This window comes from Puma concolor, chromosome B1, assembly GCF_028749965.1.
Source record: "Puma concolor isolate L17-30 chromosome B1, mPumCon1.1.hap2, whole genome shotgun sequence".
NCBI classification, from domain to species: domain Eukaryota; kingdom Metazoa; phylum Chordata; class Mammalia; order Carnivora; family Felidae; genus Puma; species Puma concolor.
Window position 1 is genome coordinate 43,826,757 of NC_141670.1, and position 17,820 is coordinate 43,844,576.

The 17,820-nt window shown below is 34.4% G+C and overlaps 1 protein-coding gene across 2 annotated transcripts in view; it reads right to left on the reverse strand.

Annotated features, from left to right (window-relative positions):
• The window catches only part of LOC112858926 (disintegrin and metalloproteinase domain-containing protein 5-like), a 141,417-nt gene that overhangs the window by 102,752 nt on the left and 20,845 nt on the right, over positions 1-17,820 (reverse strand). Inside the window, exons 3-7 of one of the 2 annotated variants that reach the window (XM_086703652.1) lie at positions 15,833-15,888; positions 13,333-13,411; positions 12,480-12,556; positions 11,486-11,660; positions 10,542-10,607 (exon numbers count right to left, since the gene is read on the reverse strand). In XM_086703652.1, the coding sequence (XP_086559778.1) occupies positions 10,542-10,607; positions 11,486-11,660; positions 12,480-12,556; positions 13,333-13,411; positions 15,833-15,888 (453 nt within the window). The remainder of the gene's footprint in view (positions 1-10,541; positions 10,608-11,485; positions 11,661-12,479; positions 12,557-13,332; positions 13,412-15,832; positions 15,889-17,820) is intronic. The other variant, XM_086703653.1, reaches the window with a different exon arrangement.

A 17,820-nucleotide genomic window follows, 5' to 3' on the forward strand; every position in this document is an offset into this window, starting at 1 on the left:
GGGACAAAAGAGTCAGCAGGCAACATTTCCCTCCTTCACCCCTCAGTAGGGATGCAGAGACACCTGCTGAAGGCAGCTAACCTGGACACTGGCTCTTTGATGTGTTTTACTCCAAACTCAACACTCATGAGCTTTGGTGCAACTTCCATTCTGTATCAAACCTGTATCAGTCCCAGCATGGTGAGACCCTCCCCCAGAGAACCAGTACATGTCCCCACAATACTAAGCCCCTAAAGTGTGCAGTTTTAAAACTCAGCCAGCCTGCCTTCAATAGAGCCCACGGTGTACTGCACTGCCAGGCAGGCAGGCAGCCTGGACACAGACAGTGTAAAGGCAACAATCTGAAGCATGCCTGGGATACACCAAAAGAGGTTATTCACTCTTCTGGAAGGGCTTCCCAGAAAGCAGCAGGCACGAACGTCCCTCTCTGGAAACAAGGAAGCTGGGTGGAGCCATTTGCCTTCCCCACACCTTAGCATAAACTAACTTCAGTAACCAGCACTGTGCCAAAAGTGGTGGCCTAAACTACTTACACCAAGCCCCAGCCCCCTGCACTCTACAGATGCTGTTTTTCTTGGGCAAATGTGCCTGAGAATCAGAGCAGCAGTCCCCTCGCCCAGAAGGCCAGCACAAACACCACCCAGTGCACCATGAGTTATGCAAAGGTTCAGCTCTAATGCAAATAGAATCAAGTCTCTTTAAACAAGCAGACCAGAGCACACCTAGTTAAACTTGCCACACAGTAAACAAGGTCCAAATACTCCCACTGCAGGCAAGGAGAAACTCTGCAGAGGACTGACTTGAGGGAAAGAGCAGGCAAAACACAGCAACAGAGTGCACACAGCACATACCACAGACAATTCTTGAAGTGCCAGGCCCCCAACAGTATAGAACCCCTTCATAATATAGCCATTACTCTCAGGAGCAGGAAACATAACACACTTTCCTAACACACAAAAGAAGATAGAGACCTAGACAAAATGCCAAGATGGAGGAATTCATCCCAAATGAAAGAAAAGGTCACAGCCAGGGATCTACTCAAAACAAATATAAGTAAAATGCCATATGGAAAATCTAAAGCAACAATCATAAGGATACTAGCTGGGCTTGATAAAAACATAGAAGACACCAGGTAATCCCTTACCACAGAGATAAAAGACCTAAAAAGTAAGCCAAAAAGAGAAGTGCAATAACCAAGATTCAGAACTTCCAGGAAGTAAAGACCATAAGGATGGAAGAAGCAGATGAATGAATAAGTGATATAAAGACAAAATTATGGAAAATAATGAAGCTGAAATGAAGAGGAAAAGAAAAATATTAGATCACAAATATAGATTTAGGGAATACAGTAACTACATAAAGCATAATAATATTCCTATTATAAGTGTCTCAGAAGATGAAGACACAGAAAAGGGGACAGAGGGGTATTTGAAGAAATTACAGCTGAAAACACCCCTAATCTGGGAAAGAAAACAGACATTCAAATCCAGGAGAACTCCCATACAAATCAATAAAAGCACGCCAACACTAAGACATCATAGTTATATTTGCAAAACATAGAGAAAAGGAAAAAATTCCTAAAATCAGAAAGACAAAAGAAGTCACTAACTTATAAGGGAAGACAAATAAGGTTAGTACCTGATCTCCCCAGAGAAATGTGGCAGGCCAGAAGGGAGTAGCATGATATATTCAACATCCTGAATGGGAAAAATATGCAGCCAAGAATACTTTATCCAGCAAGGCTGTCATTCAAAATAGGAAAGATGAAGAGTTAACATTGTTAAATGTCTATACCACCCAAAGCAATCTACCCATTTCTTGTAATCCCTATGAAAATACCAACAGCATTTTTCACAGAGCTAAAACAAATAATCCTAAAGTTTGTACGGAACCATAAAGCAATCTTGAAAAAGAAAAGCAAAGCTGGAGGCATCACAATTCCAGACTTCAACTTATATTACTTATATTACTTATATTACAATTTATATTACAAAGATACAGTGATCAATACAGTATGGCACTGACACAAAAACAGACAGAGAGATCAAAGGAACAGAATAGAAAACCCAGAAATGGACCTACAACTATATTGTCAACTCATCTTCTACACAACAGAAAAAAAGACAGTCTCTTCAACAAATGGTGTTGGGAAAACTGGACAATGACATGCAGAAGAATGAAACTAGACCATTTTCTTATACCATACAGACAAATAAATTCACAATGGATGAAAGACTTAAATGTGAGACAGGAAATCATCAAAATCCTAGAGAACACAGGCAGCAACCTCTTTGACATCAGCCACGGCAACTTCTTACCAGATATGTCTCCAGAAGCAAGGGAAACAAAAGCAAAAATGAACTACTGAGACTTCATTAAGATAAAAAGGTTCTGCACAGTGAAGGAAACCATCAACAAAATTAAAAGGCAACCTAGAGAATGGGAGAAGGTATGTGCAAATGACATATATGATAAAGGGTTAGTATCCAAAATCTATAAGAACTTATCAAATTCGACACCCAAGAAACAACCCAGTTAAGAAATGAGTAGAGGACATGAATAGACATTTTCCAAAGAAGACATACAGATGGCTAACAGCCACATGAATGATGCTCAACATTGCTCATCATCATGGAAATACATATCAAAACCACGATGAGATACCATCTCACATCTGTCAGAGTGGCTAAAGTTAATAACATAAGAAACAACAGATATTGGTGAGGATGTGGAGAAAGGGGAACCCTCTTGCAATGTTGGTGGGAATGCAAACTCATGCAGCCACTCTGGAAAACAGTAATAGATTCCTCAAAAAGTTAAAAATAGTACTACCCTACAATCCAGCAATTGCACTACTAGGTATTTAACCAAAGGATACAAAAATACTTATTTGAAGGGACACAAGCATCCTGATCTTTATAGCAGAATTATCAACAATAGCCAAATTATGGAAAGAGCCCAAATGTCCACTGACTGATGAATGGATAAAGAAGATGTGGTACAGATATATAATGGAATATTACTCAGCCATAAAATATCATTATTTATTTATTTTATGCAAATAATTAATTTGCAATGACATGGATGGAGCTAAAATGTATTGTGCTAAGCTAAATAAGTCAGAGAATGACAAATACCTTATGGTTTCACTCACATGGAATTTAACAAACAAAACAAATAAACATAGGAAAAAAGAGAAAGACAAACCATAAAACAGACTCTTAAGTACAGATAACAAACCAAGGTTGCTGGAGGGGAGGTTGGTGTGGGGATGGGTTAAACTGGTGATGTGCATTAAGGAGGGCACTGGTTGTGATGAGCACTGAGTGTCATATGTAAGTAATGAATCACTGAATTCTACACTTGAAACTAATATTACACTGATAAGTTAACTAACTGCAATTTAAATTAAAACTTGGGGAAAGAATAACAAACTACTTAAGGATAAGAGAAAGACCTGCACTCTGAAAACTATAAGACACTGATGAAGATATTGAAGATGACACAAATAAATAGAAAGATATACCATACCATGCTCTTGGACTAGAAGAATTAATATTGTTGAAATGTCCATACTACCCAAAACAACCTACATATTCAATGGAATCCCTATCAAATTACCAATAATATTTTTTTACAGTACTAGAACAAATAATATTTGTCTGGAACCACAAAACACTCCAAACAGCCAAAGCAATCTTGAGAAAAAAGAACAAAGATGGATGTATCACAACCCAAATTTAAAGCTATACTACAAAGCTATAGTAATCAAAACAGTATGGTACTGGAACAAAAACAGACCCGTAGATCAATGGAACAGAAAAGAAAACCCAGAAATAAACCCATAATTATACGGTCAATTAATCTACAACACAAAAGGTAAGAATATGCAACAGGGAAAAAGCAGTTTCCTCAGTCAATAATGTCTAAAACTAGACAGCTACATGAAAAAGGAATGAAACTAGACCACTTTTGGGGAGCCTGGGTAGCAAAGTTGGTTAAGCATACAACTCTTAATCTTAGCTCAGGACGTGATTTCACGGTTCGTGAGATTGGGCTGAGATTGGGCTCAGTGCTGACAGCATGGAGCCTGCTTGGGATTCTCTCTCTCCCTTGCTTGCCCCTTCCCTGCTCATGCTCACATTCTCAAAATAAATAAACATTTGTTTTTAAAAAAGAAAGAAACTAGGCCACTTTCTTACACCATATACATAAATAAAAATATACAAAAATAAACTCAAAAATATTAAAGACTTAAATGTAAGGCATGAAATTATAAAACTCCTGGAAAAAAAATATAGGCAGTAATCTCTGGATATCAACCTTAGCAACATATTTCTAAATATGTCTCCCAGGAAAGTGAAACAAAAGCAAAAATACAGTTTTTGGATCATATCAAAATACAAAGGTAAGAAAGGAAACCATTACCAAAATGAAGAGGCAACCTACAAAAATATAAAAGATATTTGCAAATGATATATCCAATAAGGGGTTAATATCCAAAATATATAAAGAAATCACACACCTCAACATCAAAAAACAAATAATCTGATTTAAAAACAGCAAAGAACCTGAAAAGATGTAAATTGATGCAGCCACTCTGCAAAACAGTATGGATGTTTCTCAAAAAATTATAAACAGAAATACCAATTATAATCTAGTAATTCCAGTGCTGATTATTTAGCCAGAAAAAAATGAAATCACTAATTTGAAAACACATATGCACTCTTATGTTCATTGCAGCATTATTTACAATAGCTAAGATATGGAAGCAACCCAAATGTCCATTGAAAGATGAATGGATAAAGAAGATGTGGTATATATAAACAATGGAATATTATTCAGTCATTAAAAAAACAACAACAATGAAATCTTGCTATTCATGACAACATGGGTAGACCTACAGGATATAATACTAAGTGAAATAAGTCAGACAGAGAAAGACAAATACTACATGATTTCATTCACATGAGGAATCAAAAATAAAAAATAAATGAACAAATAAACAAAAACATAAATAGACTCATAAATACAGAGAACAAAACTGAAAAAAAAGGAGGAGGGTCAAGTAGATGGGCAGAGTATAAGAAGCAGATTAAGAGGTATAAAATTCCATTTATAAAATAAGTCGTGGGGATGAAAACACAACATAGAGAATATAGTCAATAGTACTATAATAGCTTTGTATGGTGACAGATGGTAACTACACTTAACATAGTGAGTACTGTGTAATGTATAAAATTGTCCAATACCTATGTTATATATCTGAAACTAACATAGCATTGTATGTCAACTATACTTCAATAAAAAAAATACAACCCACCAAGACTTAATCAAGAAGAAATAAAATAAATGAATAGAGCAATTACTAGGAAGGAAATTGAATTAGTGTTTTTTTTAATGTCCCAATGAAGAAAAGCTCAGGACTAGAGGACCTCACTGGTGAATTTTACCAAATAGTTAAATAAGTAACACCAATTCTTCTCAAAGTCTGCCAAAAAACAAACAAAAAAAAAAAAATCAAAGATGTTGGAATACGCCCAAAGTCATTTTATGAAGCCAGCATTACCCTGATAGCAAAGCCAGAAAAAGATGCTACAAGAAAGAAAAGTACAGGCCAATATTCCCGATGAACATTGATAGAAAATTGTCAATAAAAGACTAGCAAACCAAATTCGGCAGCACATTAAAATACCATCCATCATGATCAAGTTATAGCTAGAACAACCAGACAAATCAATAAGGAAAAAGAAGACTTTTTATAAACCAATTGACCTAACAGACATATACAGAACACTTAACAGTAGCATATACATTCTTCTAAAGGACACATTGAACAATTTGCAAAATAGACTACATGTTAGGCCACAAAACAAGGCTTAACAAATTTAAGAAGACAGAAACAATACAAAGTATGCTCTCTGACCACAATAAAATGAAACTATAAATCAATAGAAGGGAAACTGGAAAATCCACAAAAAATTCTCAAAACAAAGCTCAGGACCAAATGAATTCACTAGAGAATTCTACCAAACATTTAAAGAAAAATTAACGCTAATCCTCCTCAAGCTCTTTCTAAGAATTACAGAGGCAAGAAAACTTCCAAACTCATTCTGTGAGGTCAGCATTATCCCGATACCGAAGCCAGATAAAGACACTGCAAGGAAAGAAAAATAGAAACCAATATCTTTGGTGAATATTGAAGCAAAAATCATTAGTAAAATACCATCAAAATGGTATTCTTTCATCAAAATGAATTCAACAGCTAATAAAAGGATCATTCACTATTACCAAGTGAGGTTTATACCTGGAATGTAAGAATGGTTCAACACATCAAAAAATCAATGTAATACTACACATTAACAAAATGAAGGACAAAAAAACCCACATGATCATTTCAACTGATGCCAAAAATAGTGTCAAAATTCAGCACTATTTCATGACAAAAACACCCAACAAACTAATAATATAAGGAAAGTATTTCAATATAATAAAAGCCATATATGATCACAGCTAATACCACTCTCAACAGTGAAAGACTGACAGCTGTTTTTCTAAGAACAGGAACAAGTCAACCATGCACACCCTCACCACACTATTCAACATAGTATTAGAGGTCCTAACTATAGCAATCAGAGAAGTCAAAGAAAAAAAGGTATTCAAATTAGAAATAAATAAGTAAAATTATCTCTGTTCACCAATATGATTTTATACATAGAAAATCCTATAGATTCTACCAAAAAATTTTTTTGTTAAAGCTAGGAAACAATTTCAGCAGTTACAGGATATAAAATCAGCACACAAAAATCAGTTGTTCCAATATACTACCATGACCAATCACAAAAAGGAATCAAGAAAATGTTCCCTTACTATAGCATCAAAAAGGAAGAGATACTTAATAACAGACTTAACCAATGAAGTGAAGTATTTGCACAATGAAAACTAAAGACACTGGTAAAAGAAATCAAAGAATATACAAACAAATGGAAAGATATCTCATGTTTGTGAGTTGGAAGACTTCATAGCATTAAAATACCCAAATTAGCCAAAGCTATCTACAGATTCAATGCAATCCCTATCAAAATCCCAATGGCCTATTTTGAAGAAATAGAAAATACATCCTAAAAGAGGAATACCAGAATGTCTCACCTCCTAATTTCAAAGCATACTACAAAGCAAAAGTAACCAACACTATATGGTACTGGCATAAAGACATATATGTGGATCAATGGAATAGACTAGAGCACCCAAAAACAAAGCCCTGAGTATATGACCAAATGATTTTTAACATGGGTGCCAAGATACAGAGTGGAAAATGGGTCAATGTCTTTCACAAACGTCACTGGAAAAACTGTATATCTACACGCAAAAGAATGAAGTTGGATCCTTACTTTAAATCATATATAAAAGTTAACTGAAATTAATTACAGATGTAAATGTAAGACCTAAAATTATAAAACTCCTAGAAAAAAAGCACAGGAGAAATCTTCAGGACATTGGATTTGACAATGATTTCTTAGATCTCACACCAAAAGCAGAGGCAACAAAAGTAAAAATAAACAAATGGGATTACATTAAACAGCTTTTGTGCCTCAAAGAAAACAATCAACAGAGTGAAAAGGCAACCTTCAGAATGGGAGAAAGCATTTGCAAACCACATATCTGATAAGAAGTTAGTATCTAGAATATACAAAGAATTCCTATAACTCAACAAAAAACAATTTTAAAATTATTTAATAGTGTAAATATTAATAATAGAAAACAGTATGGCAGTTCCTCATAGATTAACCATAGAATTAACATATGTTTTAACAATCCAGCTTCTGGATATATGCCCAAAAAAAAAAAAAAATCCAAAGCAAGGTCTCAAAGAGATATTTACACATTCATGTTCCCTCCAGCATTATTCACAATAGACTAAAGGTAGAAGAAACCCAAATGTCCATGAACAGAGGACTGGGTAAAAAAAAAATGTAGTATATACATGCAATGGAATACTACACAGCATTAAAAAGGAAAAATGTCCTGTCACATGCTACGACATGGATGAAACTTGAGGACATTATGCTAAGTATAATAAAGCAGTCAGAGAAGTTCAAATACTGTATGATTCCACTCATATGAATTATCTAAAGTAGTAAAAATCATAGCAACTGAATGTAGAAAGGTGTTCACCAAGGCCTGGAATGGGCAGAGGAAATTAGTGTTTAAAGGGCATAGAGTTTTGGTTTTCAGGATACAAAGGTTCTAGAGAACTATTGAACAACAATGTGAATATACTCAATACTGCCAAACTGTATGTTTAAAAAATGGTTAGGATAGTAAATTTAATGGCATATGCTTTTTACCACAATAAAAAAAAGAATAAAGAAAACTAGGATTCAATGCTAGATCTGACTCCAAATTATGTACTTATAACTGCCAAATCTAGTTTACTATGAAACACAATAAACTCTACTTATTCACTTGAAAACAATTAGAGAAATGGGTAATTTCACACTGCTGGACTATTTCAAGAGCACCAGGGGAACTTCCTTAGCAAACTCCTCACTGAACTTCACCAAGGCCACAGTCAATCCTCATACCTGCCACTGGTAACCACACAGCAATGGAAATTTTACTTAACTAACTAGCTGATACCTCTTAAGTGGATCCCTAATGCACTTTTAAATATTAATGAAGAATATTTTCTCTGTGAGGAAACTGCCTAAAAAGTAATCCTGTAAAAAGAAAAGAAAGAAAGCCCACAGTTTTTAAGATAGCTGTATCAATAAAAGACTACCAGATTAGTTAAAAAGATTTGAGATTAATATAAACCCAAAAAGGTCTCTGGGCTCCCAACCAAATAATGGTTATTGGTTTAAGCCACTAAATTTTGGAGTGATTTTCTATGCAGTAATAGATAACTTATGCTTATCTTGAAGTCTACTTTGTCTGATATTAATCTAGTTAAAACAAGTTTTTAGAATTTTCATTTTTATTATATATTTTTGAAGTCTTTTACTTTCATTTTGTACCATATTTTAGATATGTCAGTTTTAGATAGAAAATGTGCATTCAAGTGTCTTGCATGATAATATTTGTCTTTCTTTTAATTAATCTTTACCTTTGGTTTTTAATTACAGTACTTAGTCCCTCTACACCTAATATAATTACTTATATATTTGAGTTGAAATTTATCTTAATCTTAGCTTTTATATTTGTCCCACATTTATGAAACAAATATTTAAGATATAATGGTTTTCTTTCCTTTTATTCACTTCTTTGTGTTGATTATGCTTAAAATTCTGTTTTCCTACTTTTAATTGCTTTGTAATCTTGTAGGAATAGGATTTTGGAATATGTATTGGCTTTGTACTAGATCATCCTAGTTATGCTAAAAAAAACAAAAAACAAACAAACAAACAAACAAACCCTCCACTCTTTATTGAGCCAATGCACTTCAATATTTGTAACCTCTGCCAATACTTAGCTCAGCTCTCCTGCCTCATATCCACCTCTTCTGGAATCAACAGACTCCCTTACGGAACAAAATATTTTTATAACTTAAAATTTTAATATTCGAACACTTTCTGGATCTAAATCTATTATTTTGTTTTGTTTTGCTAACCCTTATTTATGATGGCTCATTTTCTTACGAATTTTGAGCTCATATATGGCTGATCTGTGGGAATCCTGTTTGAAGTTGCATTCCCACAGAGAAAAACACTATTTGATTCCAGCAGGTAGCCTCAGATCTTACCAACCTGGAAAAAAATGTAACCTCATAGTTTAGAATCTCTTAACCACCTAAGTTGTGTAAATTAAAAACCTAAACTCAAAGATCAGAAGCATAATCCTCAATATGAAAATTTGTTCATTTGTTTTTTCCATCATTTCATTTACCTAAAATTGAGAATACCACAGATAAGTTATTTTCTCCCTTTGCTTGGAAGAAGTAGCATATTTGTTTTGTAGACTATCCTTTCTATTAGGCTGAAGCAGTTAAGTACTATTGGATGTGAGGGTTGAGGGTTTCACCAAGGATGTAGTTCTTTTGAAAAAGAAAAGAAAAATAGACTGACAAGCTTTAAAAAAAAAATGAAAAATGGGGTGCCTGCATGGCTCAGTTGGGTGAGTGTCTGACTTCCGCTCAAGTTGTAATCTCACAGTACATAAATTCGAGCCCCACTTTGGACTCTGTGCTGACAGCTCTGACCCTGGAGCCTGGAGCCTGCTTTGGATTCTGTGTCTCCCTCTCTCTGCCCCTTCCCCGCTCATGCTCGGTCTCTCTCTGTCTCTCAAAGATGAATAAACGTTTAAAAAAAAAAAAAAGAAAAAGGAAAATGCATTACTTTACAAAAGTAATTAGAGATCCTATTTATAAAATAAATGAATTAACAAACGTGGTTTATGCACAATTTTTAAGAAGTTATTAACTGCAAAAGCAAAAACAAACATTTATCAATAAGTGGTTTTAAATTTTTTATTATGTCATTGAAATCAAGTTAAAGACAAAGGTTATATCATTTAAAAATAACAGTACATAAAAAATGACCTACCAGATTTTTATCCACAACAATATATATTTCAAGATATTGAGGGTATAACTTGAAAAATTCAGTTCTCTGTAAAACACACAACATGAGTGCTGAGGAATTTCCAGAAATTTACCTTCTGTTGATAAAGTGAGAGACTGATTATATAACAAAGCCGTTCTCAAATACAAAAGTTAGGTACTATTCAGAAAATTCCAGGTCCAAAAAGTGCCTTTGGTTAATAAGAATTTTCAACGAGATCCCACGCTATACAAGAATCCAGGTATCTTTTGATTTTAGCAATAGCTGAAATTGGAAATCTTAAGTTTACAACATAAATCTTTTCTTTCTTGCCTTGTGATAATGTTCATAATAGTTTTCCACATAGGCAGATTTTCTGCTACCAATTATTAGGAAACTACTTTTGGCAAACAATAAAGTTTAGAAAAACATTACTAAAGATTATAATCAATGGCAGTTCACTAGAGCCAGGAATGTTATTTATGACGGTATAGCAGTTTACAGGCCTTTGTGGAAGAATTCATCACTTTGCTTTACATGTACTTTATGTAGGCCACAATAGTATTCATTCATGAACTCTCATGAAACAAAGACTTAACTTAGAAATCCAGATCATGTAATATTTTAACCTAATTTGTCAGCCTAATTGAGAAAAAGGAACCATTTACATTAGTCATCCAAATGTCTACATGTGAAATTAATTTTTTTTTGGTGTCTTAACTCCTATGTTCACATTTGTTTCCCAGATTAATTACCTAAGTTTTCACTATGCTTTGATCTACTAACAAGCTGAACAAAGAACTTTACCCATTTTAAAAGTCATGGAGGGACTTCATGAAAAAGTAAAATAACCTTAAGATCTGTAAGTCATTAAATTTTGCTCTGAGAGTATTTTTCATTTCACAAAGTTTTAACAAATAAGTTAAAATTAAAAAGTCAACACTTACTTCTGAACTCCTTCTGATGTGATAATATAAGTTATTATAGCTATAAGTCTTATTTTCTCCTAAAAGAGGAATATTAGTGTTATCATTTTTTTCTTCATAAATCATGTGCACGAATCCTGATACGGCCTCCATTGGTTCAATTCCATATGAGATGTTTTTAAGCTGCAATGTTCCCCTGAGTATTAAAATCATCAAAACAAAGTCCGAAATTATTCTAACAAAACTATAATATTCTAACGTGGAATTTTAGCCAAATACATTTTTTTTTTACATTTAAAGTCACCTTGGTTTCTCCACTTTACCTCTTTATGCATTGAAGTGTTAAACTCAGAACTAGGCCAGTAATACCACAGGAAGCCTATTGCTTTATATGACAAATATTCTAAGAGAAATATCCTGATCATCTAAAGAAAGCATATTAGTGGCATAGATCCATGTGATTGAACAGATTAGGATTCCTTCCTAGGGTATAGATTTTCTAAGCCAACCTGTCAGATCTTCAGGCACTCTCTTCCTTAGTTTTAAGTCCTTTCTTCTTTTTGAGACATCTAATCTTTCCTGACACTTAATGCCATAAGTCATTTTTTTGTGGGGGGCTTAACTGAAGGTATTACCTGCCTAAAAATGGCTAGAAGTAGAGCCAAAATATCTATCAGATCTAGGCATTCTACAATTGTGAACCATTCTAGGAGATTAATAAATCAGTAAAAACATTAAAAATCTGGAAAAACTAAAGAAGTATGGAGAGACCAACCAACCCTCCCTACACTCAAGACTGCTCAAAGCCTCAAGCAGTCAGAATCAACAAGTAGCCCTCCATCAGGGACAAATGTTTCCAAGGTGACCAATTCTATTTTATCAGTAATTCTGGTTCATTCCTTAGGGAACTGAAATAACAAAGGTGAATATAAAACTAGAAAAGATAAATAGAGAATCAACTCATAGACTAGCAGGATCTAATACCAGCAAATAGAATATCTTAAAAGGCTACAACCTGAGTCCTGAACAAGTGTTGAGTGACACAAGAGAATTTGGAAAACCTGCAACATATCCTTGATAATTGCAATCCATCTGAAAAGAATATACAAGAACAAACAGATAACTTATTTTTAAAATGGATATCCTAGATGTGTCATTTATTTCTATTACTTTATCAATATTGGAACTTCAAACTGAATGGACAATTACCCAATAAACTTGTGCCACGTAGAAATAAGACGTAGTCCAGATTATTAAACGTCAGTGAATGTATACATTTCAGGATATTTACATTTTTTACTTTTTTAAAATGTTTACTTATTGAGAGACAGAGAGAGAGAGAGGAAGAGGAAGACAGAGAGCAGGGAAGGGGGGAAGGGGAGGGTGTAGAGAGAGAGGGAGAGAAAGAATCTCAAGTGGGCTCCATGCCATCAACGCAGAGCTCAACACAGGGCTTGAACCCACAAACCACAAGCTTACAACCTGGACTGAGATCATGACCTGGGCCAAAATCAAGAGTCAGACACTTAGGGTGCCTGGATAGGTCAGTCAGCTAAGCATCCAACGGGCTCAAGTCATGATCTCACAGTTCGTGAGTTCAAGTCCCACATCAGGCTTTCTGCTGTCAGCACGGGGCCCTCTTTGGATCCTCTGTTCCCCTCTCTGTCTCTCTCTCTGTCTCTCTGTCTCTGTCTCTCTCTCTCTCTCTCTCTCAAAAATAAACATTAAAAAAATAATAATAATAATAAAATAAACATTAAAAAAAATGGAGACGTACACTTAACCAACTGGGCCACCCCGGTGCCACTGAAATTAACATTTTTAAAGATAATCTAGAGAAAGAAATCTGTAAGGAAAAGCTGTTTTACCTGAGCTGACAAAGGCTTAGAATATTGGATGTCATCTTTGTCATAAAAGTAAACAACAGAAACCGAAGATAAAAATGATCTAGAATAAAATCACAAAACATGTTCAATCTGTCAAACAGAAAACATGAAACATAAAAAATTATTCTTCATAATACAAATTTTCCTTTTACTGATCAATTATAGCGCCAGTTACCTTTGCATATCCTCTTGTCCAAATACTTCTCTGTTGTTTACAATAAATCAAGTGCTGAGGGAAGCATTTTAACTCTGGTGACATATAACACTAAAAGGCATCCTAATGAACAATCCAAACAGCTAGAGATAGCAAACAGTGTAAATAACATAGGTCCCAATTTCCAGCATAGAACTTTAAATTTTTTTTAACACTTATTTATTTTTGAGAGACAGAACACAAGTGGAGGAGAGGAAGAGAGGGAGACACAAAATCTAAAGCAGGCTCCAGGCTCTGAGCTGCCAGCACAGAGCCCAATGTTGGGCTCAAAACCATGAACCGCGAGATCATGACCTGAACTGAAATCAGACGCTTAACTGACTGAGCCACTTAGGGGCCCCTCCAGCATAGAACTTTAAAATCTTTGTCTTTATTACTCACTGATTCCAGATTTTAAACCTGAATCTTAAAATTAAAAACTAGGTTTAGGACAGAATTTAAAAAATATTTTCTTAGCATTACTACAAATTCATATTCACTAAGCTTAGCTAAGTACCAAGTTCTCAATAACCTTTGTCAGAATTTTCCTTCATTGTCCTCAGTAACAATTCAGAAACTTGACCCCACTCCTGCCAATCATCTCACATAATCTCCACATCATTTCAGTTTCGGATCACCTATATCTACCCTCATTCCTCATCTTTTTTTCCAGAGGATGACTACTTCTTTTGTTCAAGGCACACTCTTACACTTGTGCTATGAATCCCATTCTATGCCATATATTGAAGATACATACTTTTTCAATCCTATAATTTCAAACTATTCCCCTCTACTATTTTTTTAACTTAATGCTATTAAAAAGTTCATTATCAAAGTATTATCTTCATAAATAATTCTCCCATGACCTGTGTCCTACTTTAACTATTCTTTATACATTTTCAATTCTCCAAAGATACTCTCATAAGAGTAGTCTACAAATAATTTCTCCACTTTGTCCATTCTTAGTCACCCTGAAACAGCTCTGGAAAAGATTCATAGCTGCCAGAATGTCAGATCCAAAAGGTAATTTTAAAATCAACATTGCCCTGCTCTCTAGCATCATTCTGAAAACTGTGACCACTCAATATAATCACTTAATTTACATCACACATTACTCTTCTGCTTCTCTTCCTACCTCCCTGACACTTCCAGCTTGATCTTCCATGTTGGCTGCTCTTTTTTGTTCTACCTATCTCAGAAATATTGATCTTCACCAAGATTTAGTCTTTAGTCACTAGGCTATTCATAAGCACTCTATAAATTCTCATTTTTTATTTTATAGCCAAACTATTGGTTACTGCTAAACCTATATCCTCATTGCCAATCTCTTCTCATATATTCAAATTCTTATATTCATATTCCTAGTGGAGAAAATCCACTTGGATATCTTGTAGGCATTCCAAATCAAACTCACCCCCTTCCCCCATATATATATCTCACTTATTCCTCACTTAATTAACTATAACCTACCCATTTTCTCAAGCAACAACTAAATTATCCAAGATACTTCACTTTTTCCCAATCACTCTAACAAATCCATCTTCAAGGTCTATTGAATTTTTCTTTCCAGTGCTATGAACAATACCATTGTTTAAGCCACCATCATCATTCACCTAAATTATTACATAACCACAAATTACACACCTTACCTCTACTTCTGCTTTCTCAAAAACAGCCTAAACTCTCACTGGGACTATAACATACTTGCTTAAAAACATTTTTGGCTTCTAATATCCTTAGCATGGCTTTATAGATCTTCTACAACCTGACTCCTGCCTACCTTTCCAAAATGTTTTACTTCTATCCTCCAGAAATATGTCCTTTAGTAATCCAGGTGGACTTTCTACACACCACTGAATCCACTCTGTCTCATACCTCCATGTTTTGCACATGATTTCCTCTAAACAGAATGTCCTCCTACACTACCTCATTTCTTTACAGAACTCACAAGGTATCTTCCTTCAAGAGATAAGTCATCTCTTACTTCCTTCCAAAAACCTTCATTCATTTCCAAAAAACACTATTTACACATTACAATACTATGTTATAGCAAAATTCTCCCTTTCTCCATTATTTCATCTGAATATATATGAATTCTTTAATTGCAGATCATGTTTTATTATCTTTAGTATGCCTATGATTTTACCCAATAATCAATATGCAGTAAGTATCACATATATATAGGTATTAAATATACCTATACTGAATTGAAATTATTCTATGCATACCTATTTTTAAAAATCAAGAAACCAGAGAATTAAAATTTGAAAGGATAAAATTTTTACTTACTGCTTTCTGAGATGGACAAAATACGGTTTTCCTTTTATTGTAATGATATAAGCAATCTGTAACATGAGTATCCAAAAAAAATCAGTGAAAATACTTGTAAATAACATATGCTAAATAATTTCTTTTCTGAGTTGTTTTAAAATATTGAAAAAATTAATAATAAGATATAGCCATTACATATGTTTCCCTTCCCATGTGACTATTTGAAGCCTCGGAATTCTAAATGGAGAACTAGGTAGTAGTCGCTGTCTATTATTCACCCTAACTAACATTTCTGATGGAGAATCTTGCCTAATGACTATTACCTTTTGGATTAGACACATACCACCCTTCACCATGCCCAAGGCAAATGCCAAAGACGCCCACCTCACTTGAAAGAATCCGTTGCTTGTTTACTCCCAGACCTCCTAAAAAGTATATTGTTGTGCTCAATGGAATAAATACTCCAAAAGATAGCACTACAGGAAATGCACTACACCTCCAGCAGTATAACATAATAAGTACCACTGCACTTTGCTTTCCACACATAAGCAACAAAACTCCTCTGGAATAGAATGTGAGAGAGGATAGAGGGGAAGCAGAGACATGTCTAGAAAACCCTCCAGAAGATAACAGAAAATATAAGAGTCATTAAGTCATTTATTCAGCTACTTTTTAAAGATAATTTTAACAAGAGAAATAGCCTCTTAAAAGTTTTCAGTGCCTTAACTTTGTATTCTAGCAGAACAAGATTCTTTGTAACAGATAAATGTTCTGAAAGAGTCATCTTAATGGCACTCTAGAAATAAGTATAAGTGGAATCTTGTGAGGATCTTGAGAATTGTGCCCTCCAAAAATACCTTGTTACTAAACAAATATAATCAAAAATAAATGGAATAAGGCAGCATCAATAAATTTTTAAATCCACACAGCTTACAAAACAAAACAAGTAGAATTTAAATAATAGGAAATGTACAAAACTGACAGGAAGAGAAAAAAAATCCAAAAAGACATTATCTAGAGCTTCTAAAACTTTTCATACGCAATATCCAAATGGTTGGGTTGAATTGTGTCTCCTTCCTTCCAACATTATATGTGAATTCATTATCCCAGGACCTCAAAACATGACCTTATTTGGAGATAGGGTCCTTACAGAAGTAATAAAGTTAGGTCATTAAGGTAGGCATTAACCAATCTGACTGATACCTTTATACAAAGAAGAAATTTAGGGGCACCTAGGTGGCTCGGTTGGTTGAGCATCTGACTGATTTTGGCTTAGGTCATAACCCCAGGGTTATAGGATCAAGCCCCACATAGGGCTCCTCTGCACTGACCAGGGAGCTTGCTTAAGATTCTCATTCTCTCTCTCTCTCTCTCTCTCTCTATCCCTCTCCCACTTGTGTGCAGGTGCATGCTTTCTCTCTCTCTAAAATAAATAAATAAACAAACAAAAACACAAAGGGGAAGTTTAGACACAGACATACACAAAGGGAAATGCCAATGAAAATTCAGAAAAAGATTCCATCTATAAGCCAAGAAGAGAGACCTGGAGCAGACTATCCCTAACAGTCTTCAGAAAGAATCAACCCTGCTAACAACTTGATCTTGGACTTCTAGTCTCCTTTGTTGAACTGTGAAACAATACATTGTTGTTGTATAAGGGACATGGTTTGTGTTACCTTGTTATGCAAGCCCTAGCAAACTATTACACCAACTTTCAATAAAAAATTGTATGAAATGCAAAAGAACAGGATCAAATTACCAAAATCAGCAAAAAAGAAAACAAATAGATAATTATAACAAAGCTACAGGTAGTATGTATAATGACCATGACTAAAATGAGAAAAATATGGAGATTTTCAGAAGAGTAAAATATCTAATAAACAAACTGAAATTCTAGAGCAGAAAGAAATGTAATACCTTCTATTAAAAAGTCAATAAAAGGGGTTTGAGAGAAGATCAGACAGAGCAGAAGACAGGATTGGTGAACAGGAATATAATAGGTCAGT